The sequence below is a fragment of the Anomaloglossus baeobatrachus genome, chromosome 10, assembly GCF_048569485.1.
Source record: "Anomaloglossus baeobatrachus isolate aAnoBae1 chromosome 10, aAnoBae1.hap1, whole genome shotgun sequence".
NCBI classification, from domain to species: Eukaryota; Metazoa; Chordata; class Amphibia; order Anura; family Aromobatidae; genus Anomaloglossus; species Anomaloglossus baeobatrachus.
Window position 1 is genome coordinate 171,656,869 of NC_134362.1, and position 18,083 is coordinate 171,674,951.

The 18,083-nt window shown below is 53.3% G+C and overlaps 1 protein-coding gene across 3 annotated transcripts in view; it reads right to left on the reverse strand.

Moving 5' to 3' along the window:
• CENPN (centromere protein N) overlaps window positions 1–18,083 on the reverse strand; it is a 128,554-nt gene that overhangs the window by 38,830 nt on the left and 71,641 nt on the right. For all 3 annotated transcript variants that reach the window (XM_075325849.1, XM_075325850.1, XM_075325848.1), the window contains exon 7: window positions 11,612–11,713. In XM_075325849.1, the coding sequence (XP_075181964.1) occupies window positions 11,612–11,713 (102 nt within the window). The remainder of the gene's footprint in view (window positions 1–11,611; window positions 11,714–18,083) is intronic.

Below are 18,083 nucleotides of genomic sequence, written 5' to 3' on the forward strand. Positions count from 1 at the left end.
TATATGGGGAGAGAGCTGGACCTATATGGGGGAGAGAGCTGGACCTACATGGGGGAGAGAGAGCTGGACCTATATGGGGGAGAGAGCTGGACCTATATGGGGGAGAGAGCTGGAACTACATGGGGGAGAGAGCTGGACCTACATGGGGGAGAGAGCTGGACCTATATGGGGGAGAGAGCTGGAACTACATGGGGGAGAGAGCTGGAGCTACATGGGGGAGAGAGCTGGAGCTACATGGGGGAGAGAGCTGGACCTACATGGGGGAGAGAGAGCTGGACTTATATGGGGAGAGAGCTGGACCTATATGGGGGAGAGAGGTGGAACTACATGGGGGAGAGAGCTGGACCTACATGGGGGAGAGAGCTGGACCTATATGGGGGAGAGAGCTGGAACTACATGGGGGAGAGAGCTGGACCTATATGGGCGAGAGAGCTGGAACTACATGGGGAGAGAGCTGGACGTATATGGGGGAGAGAGCTGGAACTACATGGGGGAGAGAGCTGGACCTATATGGGGGAGAGAGCTGGAACTACATGGGGGAGAGAGCTGGAGCTACATGGGGGAGAGAGCTGGACCTACATGGGGAGAGAGAGCTGGACCTATATGGGGAGAGAGCTGGACCTATATGGGGGAGAGAGCTGGAACTACATGGGGGAGAGAGCTGGAACTACATGGGGGAGAGAGCTGGAACTACATGGGGGAGAGAGCTGGACCTATATGGGGGAGAGAGCTGGAACTACATGGGGGAGAGAGCTGGAACTACATGGGGGAGAGAGCTGGACCTACATGGGGGAGAGAGCTGGACCTACATGGGGGAGAGAGCTGGACCTATATGGGGGAGAGAGCTGGACCTATATGGGGGAGAGAGCTGGACCTATATGGGGGAGAGAGCTGGAGCTACATGGGGGAGAGAGCTGGACCTACATGGGGGGAGAGAGCTGGACCTACATGGGGGAGAGAGAGCTGGACCTATATGGGGGAGAAAGCTGGAACTACATGGGGGAGAGAGCTGGACCTATATGGGGGAGAGAGCTGGAGCTACATGGGGGAGAGAGCTGGACCTACATGGGGGAGAGAGAGCTGGACCTATATGGGGAGAGAGAGCTGGACCTATATGGGGGAGAGAGCTGGAACTACATGGGGGAGAGAGCTGGAACTACATGGGGGAGAGAGCTGGACCTACATGGGGGAGAGAGCTGGACCTACATGGGGGAGAGAGCTGGACCTATATGGGGGAGAGAGCTGGACCTATATGGGGGAGAGAGCTGGAGCTACATGGGGGAGAGAGCTGGACCTACATGGGGGAGAGAGCTGGACCTACATGGGGGAGAGAGCTGGACCTATATGGGGGAGAGAGCTGGAACTACATGGGGGAGAGAGCTGGACCTATATGGGGGAGAGAGCTGGAGCTACATGGGGGAGAGAGCTGGACCTACATGGGGGAGAGAGCTGGACCTATATGGGGGAGAGAGCTGGACCTACATGGGGGAGAGAGCTGGACCTATATGGGGGAGAGAGCTGGAACTACATGGGGGAGAGAGCTGGACCTACATGGGGGAGAGAGCTGGACCTATATGGGGGAGAGAGCTGGAACTACATGGGGGAGAGAGCTGAGCTACATGGGGGAGAGAGCTGGACCTACATGGGGGAGAGAGAGCTGGACCTATATGGGGGAGAGAGCTGGACCTATATGGGGGAGAGAGCTGGAACTACATGGGGGAGAGAGCTGGACCTACATGGGGGAGAGAGCTGGACCTATATGGGGGAGAGAGCTGGAACTACATGGGGGAGAGAGCTGGACCTATATGGGCGAGAGAGCTGGAACTACATGGGGGAGAGAGCTGGAACTACATGGGGGAGAGAGCTGGAGCTACATGGGGGAGAGAGCTGGACCTACATGGGGGAGAGAGAGCTGGACTTATATGGGGGAGAGAGCTGGACCTATATGGGGGAGAGAGCTGGACCTATATGGGGGAGAGAGCTGCAGCTACATGGGGGAGAGAGCTGGACCTATATGGGGGAGAGAGCTGGACCTATATGGGGGAGAGAGCTGGACCTACATGGGGGAGAGAGCTGGACCTATATGGGGGAGAGAGCTGGACCTACATGGGGGAGAGAGCTGGACCTATATGGGGGAGAGAGCTGGACCTACATGGGGGAGAGAGAGCTGGACCTATATGGGGAGAGAGCTGGACCTATATGGGGGAGAGAGCTGGAACTACATGGGGGAGAGAGCTGGACCTACATGGGGGAGAGAGCTGGACCTATATGGGGGAGAGAGCTGGAACTACATGGGGGAGAGAGCTGGAGCTACATGGGGGAGAGAGCTGGACCTACATGGGGGAGAGAGAGCTGGACTTATATGGGGAGAGAGCTGGACCTATATGGGGAGAGAGCTGGACCTATATGGGGGAGAGAGGTGGAACTACATGGGGGAGAGAGCTGGACCTACATGGGGGAGAGAGCTGGACCTATATGGGGGAGAGAGCTGGACCTATATGGGGGAGAGAGCTGGACCTATATGGGGAGAGAGCTGGACCTATATGGGGGAGAGAGCTGGACCTATATGGGGGAGAGAGCTGGAGCTACATGGGGGAGAGAGCTGGACCTATATGGGGGAGAGAGCTGGACCTACATGGGGGAGAGAGCTGGACCTACATGGGGGAGAGAGCTGGACCTATATGGGGGAGAGAGAGCTGGACCTATATGGGGGAGAGAGCTGGACCTATATGGGGGAGAGAGCTGGACCTATATGGGGGAGAGAGCTGGACCTACATGGGGGAGAGAGCTGGAACTACATGGGGGAGAGAGCTGGAACTACATGGGGGAGAGAGCTGGAGCTACATGGGGGAGAGAGCTGGACCTACATGGGGGAGAGAGAGCTGGACTTATATGGGGGAGAGAGCTGGACCTATATGGGGGAGAGAGCTGGACCTATATGGGGGAGAGAGCTGGACCTATATGGGGAGAGAGCTGGACCTATATGGGGGAGAGAGCTGGACCTATATGGGGGAGAGAGCTGGAACTACATGGGGGAGAGAGCTGGACCTACATGGGGGAGAGAGCTGGACCTATATGGGGGAGAGAGCTGGAACTACATGGGGGAGAGAGCTGGAGCTACATGGGGGAGAGAGCTGGACCTACATGGGGGAGAGAGAGCTGGACCTTTATGGGGAGAGAGCTGGACCTATATATGGGAGAGAGCTGGAACTACATGGGGGAGAGAGCTGGACCTACATGGGAGAGAGAGCTGGACCTATATGGGGGAGAGAGCTGGAACTACATGGGGGAGAGAGCTGGACCTATATGGGCGAGAGAGCTGGAACTACATGGGGGAGAGAGCTGGAACTACATGGGGGAGAGAGCTGGAACTACATGGGGGAGAGAGCTGGAGCTACATGGGGGAGAGAGCTGGACCTACATGGGGGAGAGAGAGCTGGACTTATATGGGGGAGAGAGCTGGACCTATATGGGGGAGAGAGCTGGACCTATATGGGGGAGAGAGCTGGACCTATATGGGGGAGAGAGCTGGAGCTACATGGGGAGAGAGCTGGACCTATATGGGGGAGAGAGCTGGACCTATATGGGGGAGAGAGCTGGACCTATATGGGGGAGAGAGCTGGAGCTACATGGGGAGAGAGCTGGACCTATATGGGGGAGAGAGCTGGACCTATATGGGGAGAGAGCTGGACCTACATGGGGGAGAGAGCTGGACCTATATGGGGGAGAGAGCTGGAACTACATGGGGGAGAGAGCTGGACCTATATGGGGGAGAGAGCTGGAACTACATGGGGGAGAGAGCTGGAGCCTACATGGGGGAGAGAGCTGGACCTACATGGGGGAGAGAGAGCTGGACCTATATGGGGAGAGAGCTGGACCTATATGGGGGAGAGAGCTGGAACTACATGGGGGAGAGAGCTGGACCTACATGGGGGAGAGAGCTGGACCTATATGGGGGAGAGAGCTGGAACTACATGGGGGAGAGAGCTGGAGCTACATGGGGGAGAGAGCTGGACCTACATAGGGGGAGAGAGAGCTGGACCTATATGGGGAGAGAGCTAGACCTATATGGGGGAGAGAGGTGGAACTACATGGGGGAGAGAGCTGGACCTACATGGGGGAGAGAGCTGGACCTATATGGGGGAGAGAGCTGGAACTACATGGGGGAGAGAGCTGGACCTATATGGGCGAGAGAGCTGGAACTACATGGGGGAGAGAGCTGGAACTACATGGGGGAGAGAGCTGGAGCTACATGGGGGAGAGAGCTGGACCTACATGGGGGAGAGAGAGCTGGACTTATATGGGGGAGAGAGCTGGACCTATATGGGGGAGAGAGCTGGACCTATATGGGGGAGAGAGCTGGAACTACATGGGGGAGAGAGCTGGAACTACATGGGGGAGAGAGCTGGAGCTACATGGGGGAGAGAGCTGGACCTACATGGGGGAGAGAGAGCTGGACTTATATGGGGGAGAGAGCTGGACCTATATGGGGGAGAGAGCTGGACCTATATGGGGGAGAGAGCTGAACCTATATGGGGGAGAGAGCTGGACCTATATGGGGGAGAGAGCTGGAGCTACATGGGGGAGAGAGCTGGACCTATATGGGGGAGAGAGCTGGACCTATATGGGGAGAGAGCTGGACCTACATGGGGGAGAGAGCTGGACCTACATGGGGGAGAGAGAGCTGGACTTATATGGGGGAGAGAGCTGGACCTATATGGGGGAGAGAGCTGGACCTATATGGGGGAGAGAGCTGGACCTACATGTGGGAGAGAGCTGGAACTACATGGGGGAGAGAGCTGGAACTACATGGGGGAGAGAGCTGGAGCTACATGGGGGAGAGAGCTGGACCTACATGGGGGAGAGAGAGCTGGACTTATATGGGGGAGAGAGCTGGACCTATATGGGGGAGAGAGCTGGACCTATATGGGGAGAGAGCTGGACCTATATGGGGGAGAGAGCTGGACCTATATGGGGGAGAGAGCTGGAGCTACATGGGGAGAGAGCTGGACCTATATGGGGGAGAGAGCTGGACCTATATGGGGGAGAGAGCTGGACCTACATGGGGGAGAGAGCTGGACCTATATGGGGGAGAGAGCTGGACCTACATGGGGGAGAGAGCTGGACCTATATGGGGGAGAGAGCTGGAACTACATGGGGGAGAGAGCTGGACCTACATGGGGGAGAGAGCTGGACCTATATGGGGGAGAGAGCTGGAACTACATGGGGAAGAGAGCTGGACCTATATGGGGGAGAGAGCTGGAACTACATGGGGGAGAGAGCTGGAACTACATGGGGGAGAGAGCTGGAGCTACATGGGGGAGAGAGCTGGACCTACATGGGGGAGAGAGCTGGACCTATATGGGGGAGAGAGCTGGAACTACATGGGGGAGAGAGCTGGAGCTACATGGGGGAGAGAGCTGGACCTATATGGGGGAGAGAGCTGGAACTACATGGGGGAGAGAGCTGGACCTATATGGGGGAGAGAGCTGGAACTACATGGGGGAGAGAGCTGGAGCTACATGGGGGAGAGAGCTGGACCTACATGGGGGAGAGAGCTGGACCTACATGGGGGAGAGAGAGCTGGACTTATATGGGGGAGAGAGCTGGACCTATATGGGGGAGAGAGCTGGACCTATATGGGGAGAGAGCTGGACCTATATGGGGGAGAGAGCTGGACCTATATGGGGGAGAGAGCTGGAGCTACATGGGGGAGAGAGCTGGACCTATATGGGGGAGAGAGCTGGACCTATATGGGGGAGAGAGCTGGACCTATATTGGGGAGAGAGCTGGACCTATATGGGGGAGAGAGCTGGACCTATATGGGGGGGAGAGCTGGAGCTACATGGGGAGAGAGCTGGACCTATATGGGGGAGAGAGCTGGACCTATATGGGGGAGAGAGCTGGAACTACATGGGGGAGAGAGCTGGACCTACATGGGGGAGAGAGCTGGACCTATATGGGGGAGAGAGCTGGAACTACATGGGGGAGAGAGCTGGAACTACATGGGGGAGAGAGCTGGAACTACATGGGGGAGAGAGCTGGAACTACATGGGGGAGAGAGCTGGAACTACATGGGGGAGAGAGCTGGAGCTACATGGGGGAGAGAGCTGGAGCTACATGGGGGAGAGAGCTGGACCTACATGGGGGAGAGAGCTGGACCTATATGGGGGAGAGAGCTGGAACTACATGGGGGAGAGAGCTGGAGCTACATGGGGGAGAGAGCTGGACCTATATGGGGGAGAGAGCTGGACCTATATGGGGGAGAGAGCTGGACCTATATGGGGGAGAGAGCTGGAACTACATGGGGGAGAGAGCTGGAGCTACATGGGGGAGAGAGCTGGACCTATATGGGGGAGAGAGCTGGAACTACATGGGGGAGAGAGCTGGAGCTACATGGGGGAGAGAGCTGGACCTACATGGGGGAGAGAGAGCTGGACCTATATGGGGGAGAGAGCTGGACCTATATGGGGGAGAGAGCTGGAACTACATGGGGGAGAGAGCTGGACCTACATGGGGGAGAGAGCTGGACCTATATGGGGGAGAGAGCTGGAACTACATGGGGGAGAGAGCTGGAGCTACATGGGGGAGAGAGCTGGACCTACATGGGGGAGAGAGAGCTGGACCTATATGGGGAGAGAGCTGGACCTATATGGGGGAGAGAGCTGGAACTACATGGGGGAGAGAGCTGGACCTACATGGGGGAGAGAGCTGGACCTATATGGGGGAGAGAGCTGGAACTACATGGGGGAGAGAGCTGGACCTATATGGGCGAGAGAGCTGGAACTACATGGGGGAGAGAGCTGGAACTACATGGGGGAGAGAGCTGGACCTATATGGGGGAGAGAGCTGGACCTATATGGGGGAGAGAGCTGGAGCTACATGGGGGAGAGAGCTGGACCTACATGGGGGAGAGAGAGCTGGACTTATATGGGGGAGAGAGCTGGACCTATATGGGGGAGAGAGCTGGAACTACATGGGGGAGAGAGCTGGAACTACATGGGGGAGAGAGCTGGAGCTACATGGGGGAGAGAGCTGGACCTACATGGGGGAGAGAGAGCTGGACTTATATGGGGGAGAGAGAGCTGGACCTATATGGGGGAGAGAGCTGGACCTATATGGGGAGAGAGCTGGACCTATATGGGGAGAGAGCTGGACCTATATGGGGGAGAGAGCTGGACCTATATGGGGGAGAGAGCTGGAGCTACATGGGGAGAGAGCTGGACCTATATGGGGGAGAGAGCTGGACCTATATGGGGGAGAGAGCTGGACCTATATGGGGAGAGAGCTGGACCTATATGAGGGAAGAGCGCTGGACCTATATGGGGGAGAGAGCTGGACCTATATGGGGGAGAGAGCTGGAGCTACATGGGGAGAGAGCTGGACCTATATGGGGGAGAGAGCTGGACCTATATGGGGGAGAGAGCTGGACCTATATGGGGGAGAGAGCTGGACCTATATGGGGAGAGAGCTGGACCTATATGGGGAGAGAGCTGGACCTACATGGGGGTGAGAGCTGGACCTATATGGGGGAGAGAGCTGGACCTACATGGGGGAGAGAGCTGGACCTATATGGGGGAGAGAGCTGGACCTATATGGGGAGAGAGCTGGACCTACATGGGGGAGAGAGCTGGACCTATATGGGGGAGAGAGCTGGACCTACATGGGGGAGAGAGCTGGACCTATATGGGGGAGAGAGCTGGACCTATATGGGGAGAGAGCTGGACCTACATGGGGGAGAGAGCTGGACCTATATGGGGGAGAGAGCTGGACCTACATGGGGAGAGAGCTGGACCTATATGGGGAGAGAGCTGGACCTATATGGGGAGAGAGCTGGACCTACATGGGGGAGAGAGCTGGACCTATATGGGAGAGAGAGCTGGACCTACATGGGGGAGAGAGCTGGACCTATATGGGGGAGAGAGCTGGACCTATATGGGGAGAGAGCTGGACCTATATGGGGAGAGAGCTGGACCTACATGGGGGAGAGAGCTGGACCTATATGGGGGAGAGAGCTGGACCTACATGGGGGAGAGAGCTGGACCTATATGGGGAGAGAGCTGACCTATATGGGGGAGAGAGCTGGACCTATATGGGGGAGAGAGCTGGAGCTACATGGGTGAGAGAGCTGGAGCTACATGGGGAGAGAGCTGGACCTATATGGGGGAGAGAGCTGGACCTATATGGGGAGAGAGCTGGACCTACATGGGGGAGAGAGCTGGACCTATATGGGGGAGAGAGCTGGACCTACATGGGGGAGAGAGCTGGACCTATATGGGGAGAGAGCTGGACCTACATGGGGGAGAGAGCTGGAGCTACATGGGGGGGAGAGCTGGACCTACATGGGGGAGAGAGCTGGACCTATATGGGGGAGAGAGCTGGAACTACATGGGGGAGAGAGCTGGAGCTACATGGGGGAGAGAGCTGGAACTACATGGGGGAGAGAGCTGGAACTACATGGGGGAGAGAGCTGGACCCTATATGGGGGAGAGAGCTGGACCTACATGGGGGAGAGAGAGCTGGACTTATATGGGGAGAGAGCTGGACCTATATGGGGGAGAGAGCTGGACCTATATGGGGAAGAGAGCTGGACCTATATGGGGGGAGAGAGCTGGACCTATATGGGGGAGAGAGCTGGAGCTACATGGGGAGAGAGCTGGACCTATATGGGGGAGAGAGCTGGACCTATATGGGGAGAGAGCTGGACCTACATGGGGGGAGAGAGCTGGACCTATATGGGGGAGAGAGCTGGACCTACATGGGGGAGGAGAGCTGGACCTATATGGGGGAGAGAGCTGGAACTACATGGGGGGAGAGAGCTGGACCTACATGGGGGAGAGAGCTGGACCTATATGGGGGAGAGAGCTGGAACTACATGGGGGAGAGAGCTGGACCTATATGGGGGAGAGAGCTGGAACTACATGGGGGAGAGAGCTGGAACTACATGGGGGAGAGAGCTGGAGCTACATGGGGGAGAGAGCTGGACCTACATGGGGGGAGAGAGCTGGACCTATATGGGGGAGAGAGCTGGAACTACATGGGGGAGAGAGCTGGAGCTACATGGGGGAGAGAGCTGGACCTATATGGGGGAGAGAGCTGGAACTACATGGGGGAGAGAGCTGGACCTATATGGGGGAGAGAGCTGGAACTACATGGGGGAGAGAGCTGGAGCTACATGGGTGGAGAGAGCTGGACCTACATGGGGGAGAGAGCTGGACCTATATGGGGGAGAGAGCTGGAACTACATGGGGAGAGAGCTGGAGCTACATGGGGGAGAGAGCTGGACCTACATGGGGGAGAGAGAGCTGGACCTATATGGGGAGAGAGCTGGACCTATATGGGGGAGAGAGCTGGACCTATATGGGGAGAGAGCTGGACCTGGACTACATGGGGAGAGAGCTGGACCTATATGGGGGAGAGAGCTGGACCTATATGGGGGAGAGAGCTGGACCTACATGGGGGTGAGAGCTGGACCTATATGTGGGGAGAGAGCTTGGAACTACATGGGGGAGAGTGCTGGACCTACATTGGGGAGAGAGCTGGACCTACATGGGGGAGAGAGCTGGACCTATATGGGGGAGAGAGCTGGACCTATATGGGGGAGAGAGCTGGACCTATATGGGGAGAGAGCTGGACCTATATGGGGGAGAGAGCTGGACCTATATGGGGGAGAGAGCTGGAGCTACATGGGGAGAGAGCTGGACCTATATGGGGGAGAGAGCTGGACCTATATGGGGAGAGAGCTGGACCTACATGGGGGAGAGAGCTGGACCTATATGGGGGAGAGAGCTGGACCTATAGGGGGAGAGAGCTGGACCTATATGGGGGAGGGAGCTGGACTTATATGGGGGAGGGAGCTGGACCTATATGGGGACAAAGTGCTGTACCTATATGGGGGAGAGAGAAGCACATTTCAGAGGTGCACTGTGCTGTATTTGGGGGGTACAGTGTATGTAAGTGTTATATTTACTATTTCTTTATTTTGAATGTTGTATTTGTTCCCTTTTTGTTTTACTTTAAAATGAGATACGTGTAGTGTGCATAGGGATTTTCATAGTTTTTCTTATAGTCCGGCCCTCCAACGGTCTGAGGGACAGTGAACTGGCCCCCTGTGTAAAAAGTTTGGGGACCCCTGTGTTAGATCCTGGTCACCAGTTTGCAGGAATTAACTCCTGAATGAATACCAAAATGTGTCGCCACAAGGAGATATACACAAATGAACAAAAGATATTAATACAAAATAAATCTCCAAAATGGAGTCAGGCTACTACGCCAGAACAAAACCAACAGAAAAAGTAGCCAAAGACAATACAATAAAAAAATATCAATTTTTTTTAAAGATAATAATAAAAGCAGGTGTGTGCAGAGCCAAACATCAAATGACAAATCGGCCTCTGCAGAAGGTGCATAGAATGGCTTAAAAAAAAAAATCAAATAAATAATAATGATAATATATTGCTAATAATAATAATAATAATAATAATAATAAAGTGGCAGCAAAATAAACCCATGGTTCCCTGTGTCCCCATGAAGCGATGGAGAAATAAATATTTGCAAATTGTTGCACAAAACAGGGGTGCGCCAAAATATGCAACACTTTCCTGCTAGAAAATGCTTAACATGTGTATTCTCAAGTTTTGAGGTGGACCTCCCCCAATGTTGGTGGTTTGACTGTCTCAAGAACCGGGGCTCTGAATAAAGCGGCGGTGGATCATGTGCTCATCCGTTCCATTCATTCCTATGGGAGAGTCGAAGAGCAACTGTGTGCAGTGTCTAAGAATGAACAGAGCAGCGGTCCACATGATCAACAACAGCTCTATTCACATGGGACAACCCCGATTCTAGAGCTCGGACCCCCAGCGATCTGCACGTTACACCCCTATCTCATAGACAGGCGACAACTTTCAAACTTGAGGATATCCCATTTATATACCCCTCCTTTGTTTTACAGTGTTCTCCTGGTCCAGAGGATCTTATAAAGTACACAGATCTAGCTGGAGAAGTACTGTGTACTGTGTGTACATTCATGGATATGGACTACAGAACCATAAGAACTGTTATGGGGACAACAAGGAGTGTAGATGCCAAAACTGAGCTTATACGGTAAATGGCGGAGGGAAGACATTGACTTATCTATGTTCAGAAGTGATTCTAAAGTTTTTACAGTAGGTGGGAAAGAAATCCATATACTGGCGTTTACCTGCGCACGCAGCCGCTCAGGATACAGGATTTCCTGAGGACATTTCCCACCTGCTGAAGACGTCTAGAACCAGGCCTGAAAACCGCGGGCTCAGAAACACATCTAGTAATAACAGAGCGGAAGATAGGACGGCAGGAGATAACTAAGCGCCGAACTCTGCCATCTCCTACAGTCCCATAGCAAATGAATGAAGCGGCAGCACCACTGCTCTGGTATAGGGGGCACAAGTCACCTGCTTGGACCCACTAATCCACTAGTGAAGATGTAATTACTCTCTATACAGGTTCATATTAATACTTTTCATCTGTAGGATGCACTGGGAGGTCCATGGACGTCAATGACAAACGGCATTACACCGCTGAAAGAAAAGATGATCCTGCCGTGCCATTACATACGCGAGCTTCTGCGTACCTGACTATATCGCTTGAATACAATGTCCTTCAGGGACTCCAAACAGCGACCTTTCAGGTCCATCACCTGGATACTGCTGTACCCCGTCGCTACTGCAAGACCCTGCGAGAACAAAGACAAAGTATTGGTTTTCAGCAAGTGATATTATTCCAAGATGGCAGAATAAACACGAACCAAACATCATCTTGTATTAACATCGTCATTGGCACATTTATAAATTATTACTTTAGGGGAAAGTAGAGCGGCCCTGAGTGACGTGGCCTCCGGTAAAGGATCATTGAACCTGTCACCAGATTTGGGGCCTATAAGCAGCGGCCACCACCACCGGGCTCTTATATACAGTATTCTAACATGCTGTATATAAGAGCCCAGGCCGCTGTGTAGAACATGAACACTTTATAATACTCACCTAACGGTCGGTGTGGAGCAGATGAGTCAAATGAGTGTCTCCGTTCTCCGGTACCGGCGCCTCCTCTTCCGGCCATCTTTGTCCTCCTTCTTCTGAAGGCTGTGTGAATGAGGCGCCCTTCATCACCCACAATAGCCAGCATTGATGTTCCGCGCATGCGCACTACAATACTTTGCTCTGCCCTGAGCAGGGCAGATTAAAGTGCGCCTGCACAGGACCCCGGTGTCGGCTTGTGTGAATGACGTAGGACGCGTCATGCACCCCGACTTCAGAAGACGGAGGACAAAAATGTCAGAAAGAGGAGGCGCCGGTCCCAGAGAATGGAGACACCCATCCGACCAGTCTGCACCGCACCACCCCTTAGGTGAGTATTATAAAGTCATTTTTACGTTCTACACAGCGGCCTGAGCTCTTATATACAGTATGTTAGAATGCTGTATATAAGAACCCAGTGGGTGGTGGCCGCAGCTTATAGGCCCCAAATCTAGTGACAGGTTCCCTTTACTTCCCCCACCTTCAAGAGGATTTTTTGTGTCCCATGATGAGTCTTTGCCCACTTCCTTTCACAAAGCCAACATTATTGTATTATTAAAAGAAGGAATAATATATATAATATCCGTAATATGGATTGCGGATCTTACCGGCCAATTTCTTTAGTAAGCGTTTATTATAAAATCTTTACTAAGATTCTGGCTACGAAACTCAATAAAGTTCTTCTAATAAAGGCCTTCTAAACTGAAACTAGGTGCACGTTACCCCCTGACCTCTTCTGTAGACCCCACAAATACCACACAAATACCCACAAATTATAAAATCTCCCGCCATGTATGTAAATTGTCCGGTCTAGTCCGACGGGCGTCCTAATCTGCGCCTCCTTTCGCCGTACTCCTGTGCTGATTGATGTGGATGATACTTCGGGTGACATCCTCGTAGGCGGGCGAAATCTTGCATCTGCGCAGACATATTCCTGGCTCGCACAGGCGCACGTTTTCGGCTCTGCCCTATTACGGGCAGAGCCGAAAACATAGGTGCGCCTGTGAAAACCGGCAAGTTCTCTGCGCAGGCGTGAGATTTTGCCCCGCGATGTGGGTGAAGCAGGTGAAATCATTCACTCTGCCGGGCAAAATCTTCTGAGATATTTGAAGTGCTGTGCGCACGTTGCTTATTTTTTCCTTACAGATTTGGTGTATAAATTGTTGGGGCGTTTTTTTCCTGCGCTTTTCAGTCCTTTCACCCATTGTCTTTGCTAAGAAAAATGCAAGGCAAAAAAAATAAACCTAAATGCATGCCTTTTTTTTGTGCCAGAAGGTGCAGAAATATTCAGCATGCGTACATAGCCTAAAGGCCCTGTCACACACAGAGATAAATCTCCAGCAGATCTGTGGTTGCAGTGAAATTGTGGACAATCAGTGGCAGGTTTGTGGCTGTGTACAAATGGAACAATATGTCCATGATTTCACTGCAACCACAGATCTGCCAAAGATTTATCTGTGTGTGTGCCGGGGCCTTTAGGCCGCTTTCACACTGTGCTCCTCTCCCCGTTCAGTGGTCCCATCGGGGCTTCCGTCTGAACCCCCCGCAAAACGAAATTCAGACATATGCGCCGATGAGGCCACTGACTAGAATGGTGAAGATGTAGTCACCGTGTGCTCTGCCGTGCACCATTTTTGGGGGTATACACCTATTGGAGGCAGACACCCAGACATAGTAGACTGCATCTGGGTGTCCGCCTCCAGTAAGCGTATACCCCCGAAAAAGGTGCACGACAGCGCACACAATGACTATGTCTGCATCATTAAGAGTCAATGGCCTCGTCAGAACATATATGCAAATTTCGTTTTTTGTGAGGGGTTCAGCCGAAAGCCCCGACGGGATCACAGAACGCAGTGTGAAACTATTGAGAGCTACAAGTTGGATGGGTACTTCTCCCCCAACGTTAAAGTCCGGGGAGAAAACAGTGTAATGTAATAGAGGAACCCTCAGAAATCTGATAAGGCACGGGACATAATGAAGTCATCGGCACACACGTCTGCCACAATTGAGGTAACAATTATATTACCAGTTAATGGATACATATGGGTTGGAGATATAGTTGGGAATCTTATTGGGGGGCAACAAAAGCTTTTATTGTTAGATCTGACAGTTTATATCCGGAGCTTGCACCTCAGGTTTGATAAAGTAACCTGTATATCATTACAATGCTTCACCAACACAACATGGCTTGTAATGGACTTACTAATATCAAACTATGTAATGATTCGTCCCGGATCAGCACCTTTATATAAACCTTTTGAATAACAATGCATATGGTTGTGCTTTTATTTTCTACTACTTTTGGAATACATGTACCGTATATACTCGAGCATAAGCCAAGGCCACTAATTCTACAACAAGAAACAGGGAAACCGTAATGACTCGAGTATAAGCCTAGAATGGGAAATGCAGCAACTACTGGGAAGTTTCAAATATAAAAATACACCCCAACCTTGTCCCCCCTTGTAGTAATGTGCCCCATCCTTGTCCCCCCCTTGTAGTAATGTGCCCCATCCTTGTCCCCCCCTTGTAGTAATGTGCCCCATCATTGTCCCCCCCTTGTAGTAATGTGCCCAACCTTGTCCCCCCTTGTAGTAATGTGCCCCATCATTGTCCCCCCATTGTAGTAATGTGCCCAACCTTGTCCCCCCCTTGTAGTAATGTGCCCCATCCTTGTCTCTTCTTGTAGTAATGTGCCCAACCTTGTCCCCCCTTGTAACAATGTGCCCAACCTTGTCCCCCCTTGTAGTAATGTGCCCCATCATTGCCCCCCCTTGTAGTAATGTGCCCAACCTTGTCCCTCCCTTGTAGTAATGTGCCCCATCCTTGTCTCTTCTTGTAGTAATGTGCCCAACCTTGTCCCCCGTTGTCACAATGTGCCCAACCTTGTCCCCCCTTGTAGTAATGTGCCTCATCCTTGTCCTCCCTTGTAGTAATGTGCCCCATCCTTGTCCCCCCCTTGTTGTAATGTGCCCCATCCTTGCCCCCCCCTTGTAGTAATATGCCCCATCCTTTTCCCCTCTTGTAGTAATGTGCCCCATCCTTTCCCCCCCATTGTAGTAATGTGCCCCATCCTTTTAGTAATGTGCCCCATCCTTGTCCCCCCCCCTTGTAGTAATATGCCCCGTCCTACTGCCCCCTCCCCTTATTGTAATATGCCCATCCTTGTGCCCCTTCCTTGGGCCCTCTAGTAATTTTCCCTGTAGTAATGTCCTCCTACTGGTCCCCTTGTCCTCTATTATGAAAAAAAAAAATATTCTCACCTCCCCTCCGTTCCAGCGGTGACCTCACCTGCTTCTTATAGACCCTTCCGTGATCGCGTCCAATGCACGGGGCTGCTGTCTGCCGTCATGTCTTTACTCCAGTTGAATGCTTTACAGCGGCGGCGGTGCAGCAAAGCATTCAACTGCTGTAAAGCGCTGACGGCAGCAGTGGCACCACGTACAGGACGCTATCACGGAGGGGTCTATGCCTGCGGTCTGCAAGACTCACCCCTTGATGATCAAGTCCTGTGCACGGAGCCATTGCTGCTGTCAGCGCTTTACAGCAGTTGAATGCTTTGCGCACCGCTGCCGCCGTAAAGCACTCAACTGCTGTAAAGCCACAAAGGCAGCATGCAGCGGTGGCTCCGTGCACGGGACGCGATCATCAAGGGGTGCCTCTTGCAGACCGCAGGTATAGACCCCTCCGTGATAGCGTCCTGTACACAGGGCCACCGCTGCTGTCAGCGCTTTACAGCAGTTGATTGCTTTACTGCACCACCGCATTCTACTGCATAAAGAAGGGAATTTTGTTACTTACCGTAAATTCCTTTTCTTCTAGCTCTTATTGGGAGACCCAGACGATTGGGGTATAGCTACTGCCCTCTGGAGGCCACACAAAGCACTACATCAAAAGTGCAAGGCCCCTCCCCCTCTGGCTATACCCCCCCCGTGATATCACGGGTTCTCCAGTTTTAGTGCCAAAGCAAGAAGGAGGAAGCCAATAACTGGTTTAAACAAATTAACTCCGAATAACATCGGAGAACTGAAAAACCGTTCAACATGAACAACATGTGTACCCGCAAACAACAAAAAAACATCCCGAAGGACAACAGGGCGGGTGCTGGGTCTCCCAATAAGAGCTAGAAGAAAAGGAATTTACGGTAAGTAACAAAATTCCCTTCTTCTTCAGCGCTCTATTGGGAGACCCAGACGATTGGGACGTCCAAAAGCTGTCCCTGGGTGGGTAAAGAAATACCTCATGTTAGAGCTGCAAAACAGCCCTCCCCTACGGGGGTGTCACTGCCGCCTGCAGGACTCTTCTACCTAAGCTGGCATCCGCCGAAGCATAGGTATGCACCTGATAATGCTTGGTGAAAGTGTGCAGACTGGACCAGGTAGCTGCCTGGCACACCTGTTGAGCCGAAGCCTGGTGACGAAATGCCCAGGACGCACCCACGGCTCTGGTTGAGTGGGCTTTTAGCCCTGAAGGAACCGGAAGCCCCGCAGAACGGTAGGCCTCTAGAATTGGTTCTTTGATCCATCGAGCCAGGGTGGCTTTAGAAGCCTGCAACCCCTTGCGCGGACCAGCGACAAGGACAAAAAGTGCATCGGCACGGCGCATGGGCGCCGTGCGGGAAATGTAGATTCTGAGTGCTCTCACCAGATCTAGCAAACGTAAGTCCTTTTCATACCGGTGAACCGGATGAGGACAAAAAGAAGGCAAGGATATATCCTGATTAAGATGAAAAGAGGATACGACCTTAGGGAGAAACTCCGGAATAGGGCGCAGCACTACCTTGTCCTGGTGGAACACCAGGAAGGGAGCCTTGGATGACAGAGCTGCCAGCTCAGACACTCGCCGAAGCGATGTGATCGCAACAAGAAACGCCACTTTCTGTGACAGCCGAGAAAAGGAAACTTCCTTCAGAGGCTCGAAGGGCGGCTTCTGGAGAGCAACTAGTACCCTGTTCAGATCCCATGGATCTAACGGCCGCTTGTACGGGGGCACAATATGACAGACCCCCTGCAGGAACGTGCGCACCTTAGAAAGACGTGCTAGACGCTTCTGAAAAAACACGGATAGTGCCGAAACTTGCCCTGTAAGGGAGCTGAGCGACAAGCCCTTTTCTAACCCCGATTGCAGGAAGGAAAGAAACTTGGGCAATGCAAATGGCCAGGGAGACACTCCCTGAGCAGAGCACCAGGATAAGAAAATCTTCCACGTTCTGTGGTAGATCTTAGCCGAATTCGACTTTCTAGCTTGTCTCATTGTGGCAACGACTCCTTGAGATAATCCTGCAGATGCTAGGATCCAGGACTCAATGGCCACACAGTCAGGTTCAGGGCCGCAGAATTCTGATGGAAAAACGGCCCTTGGGACAGTAAGTCTGGTCGGTCTGGCAGTGACCACGGTCGACCGATCGTGAGATGCCACAGATCCGGATACCACGACCTCCTCGGCCAGTCTGGAGCGATGAGTATGATGCGGCTGCACTCGGATCTGATCTTGCGTAGCACTCTGGGCAAGAGCGCCAGAGGCGGAAACACGTATGGGAGCTGAAACTGCGACCAATCTTGAACCAAGGCGTCTGCCGCCAGAGCTCTTTGATCGCGCGACCTCGCCATGAATGCCGGGACCTTGTTGTTGTGCCGGGATGCCATTAGGTCGACGTCCGGCACTCCCCAGCGGCGACAGATTTCCTGAAACACGTCCGGGTGAAGGGACCATTCCCCTGCGTCCATGCCCTGGCGACTGAGGAAGTCTGCTTCCCAGTTTTCTACGCCTGGGATGTGAACCGCGGATATGGTGGATGCTGTGGCCTCCACCCACATTAGAATGCGCCGGACTTCTTGGAAGGCTTGCCGACTGCGCGTCCCTCCTTGGTGGTTGATGTATGCCACCGCTGTGGAGTTGTCAGATTGGATTCGGATCTGCTTCCCTTCCAGCCACTGTTGGAAGGCCAGTAGAGCAAGATACACTGCTCTGATCTCCAGAACATTGATCTGAAGGGTGGACTCCTGCGGAGTCCACGTCCCCTGAGCCCTG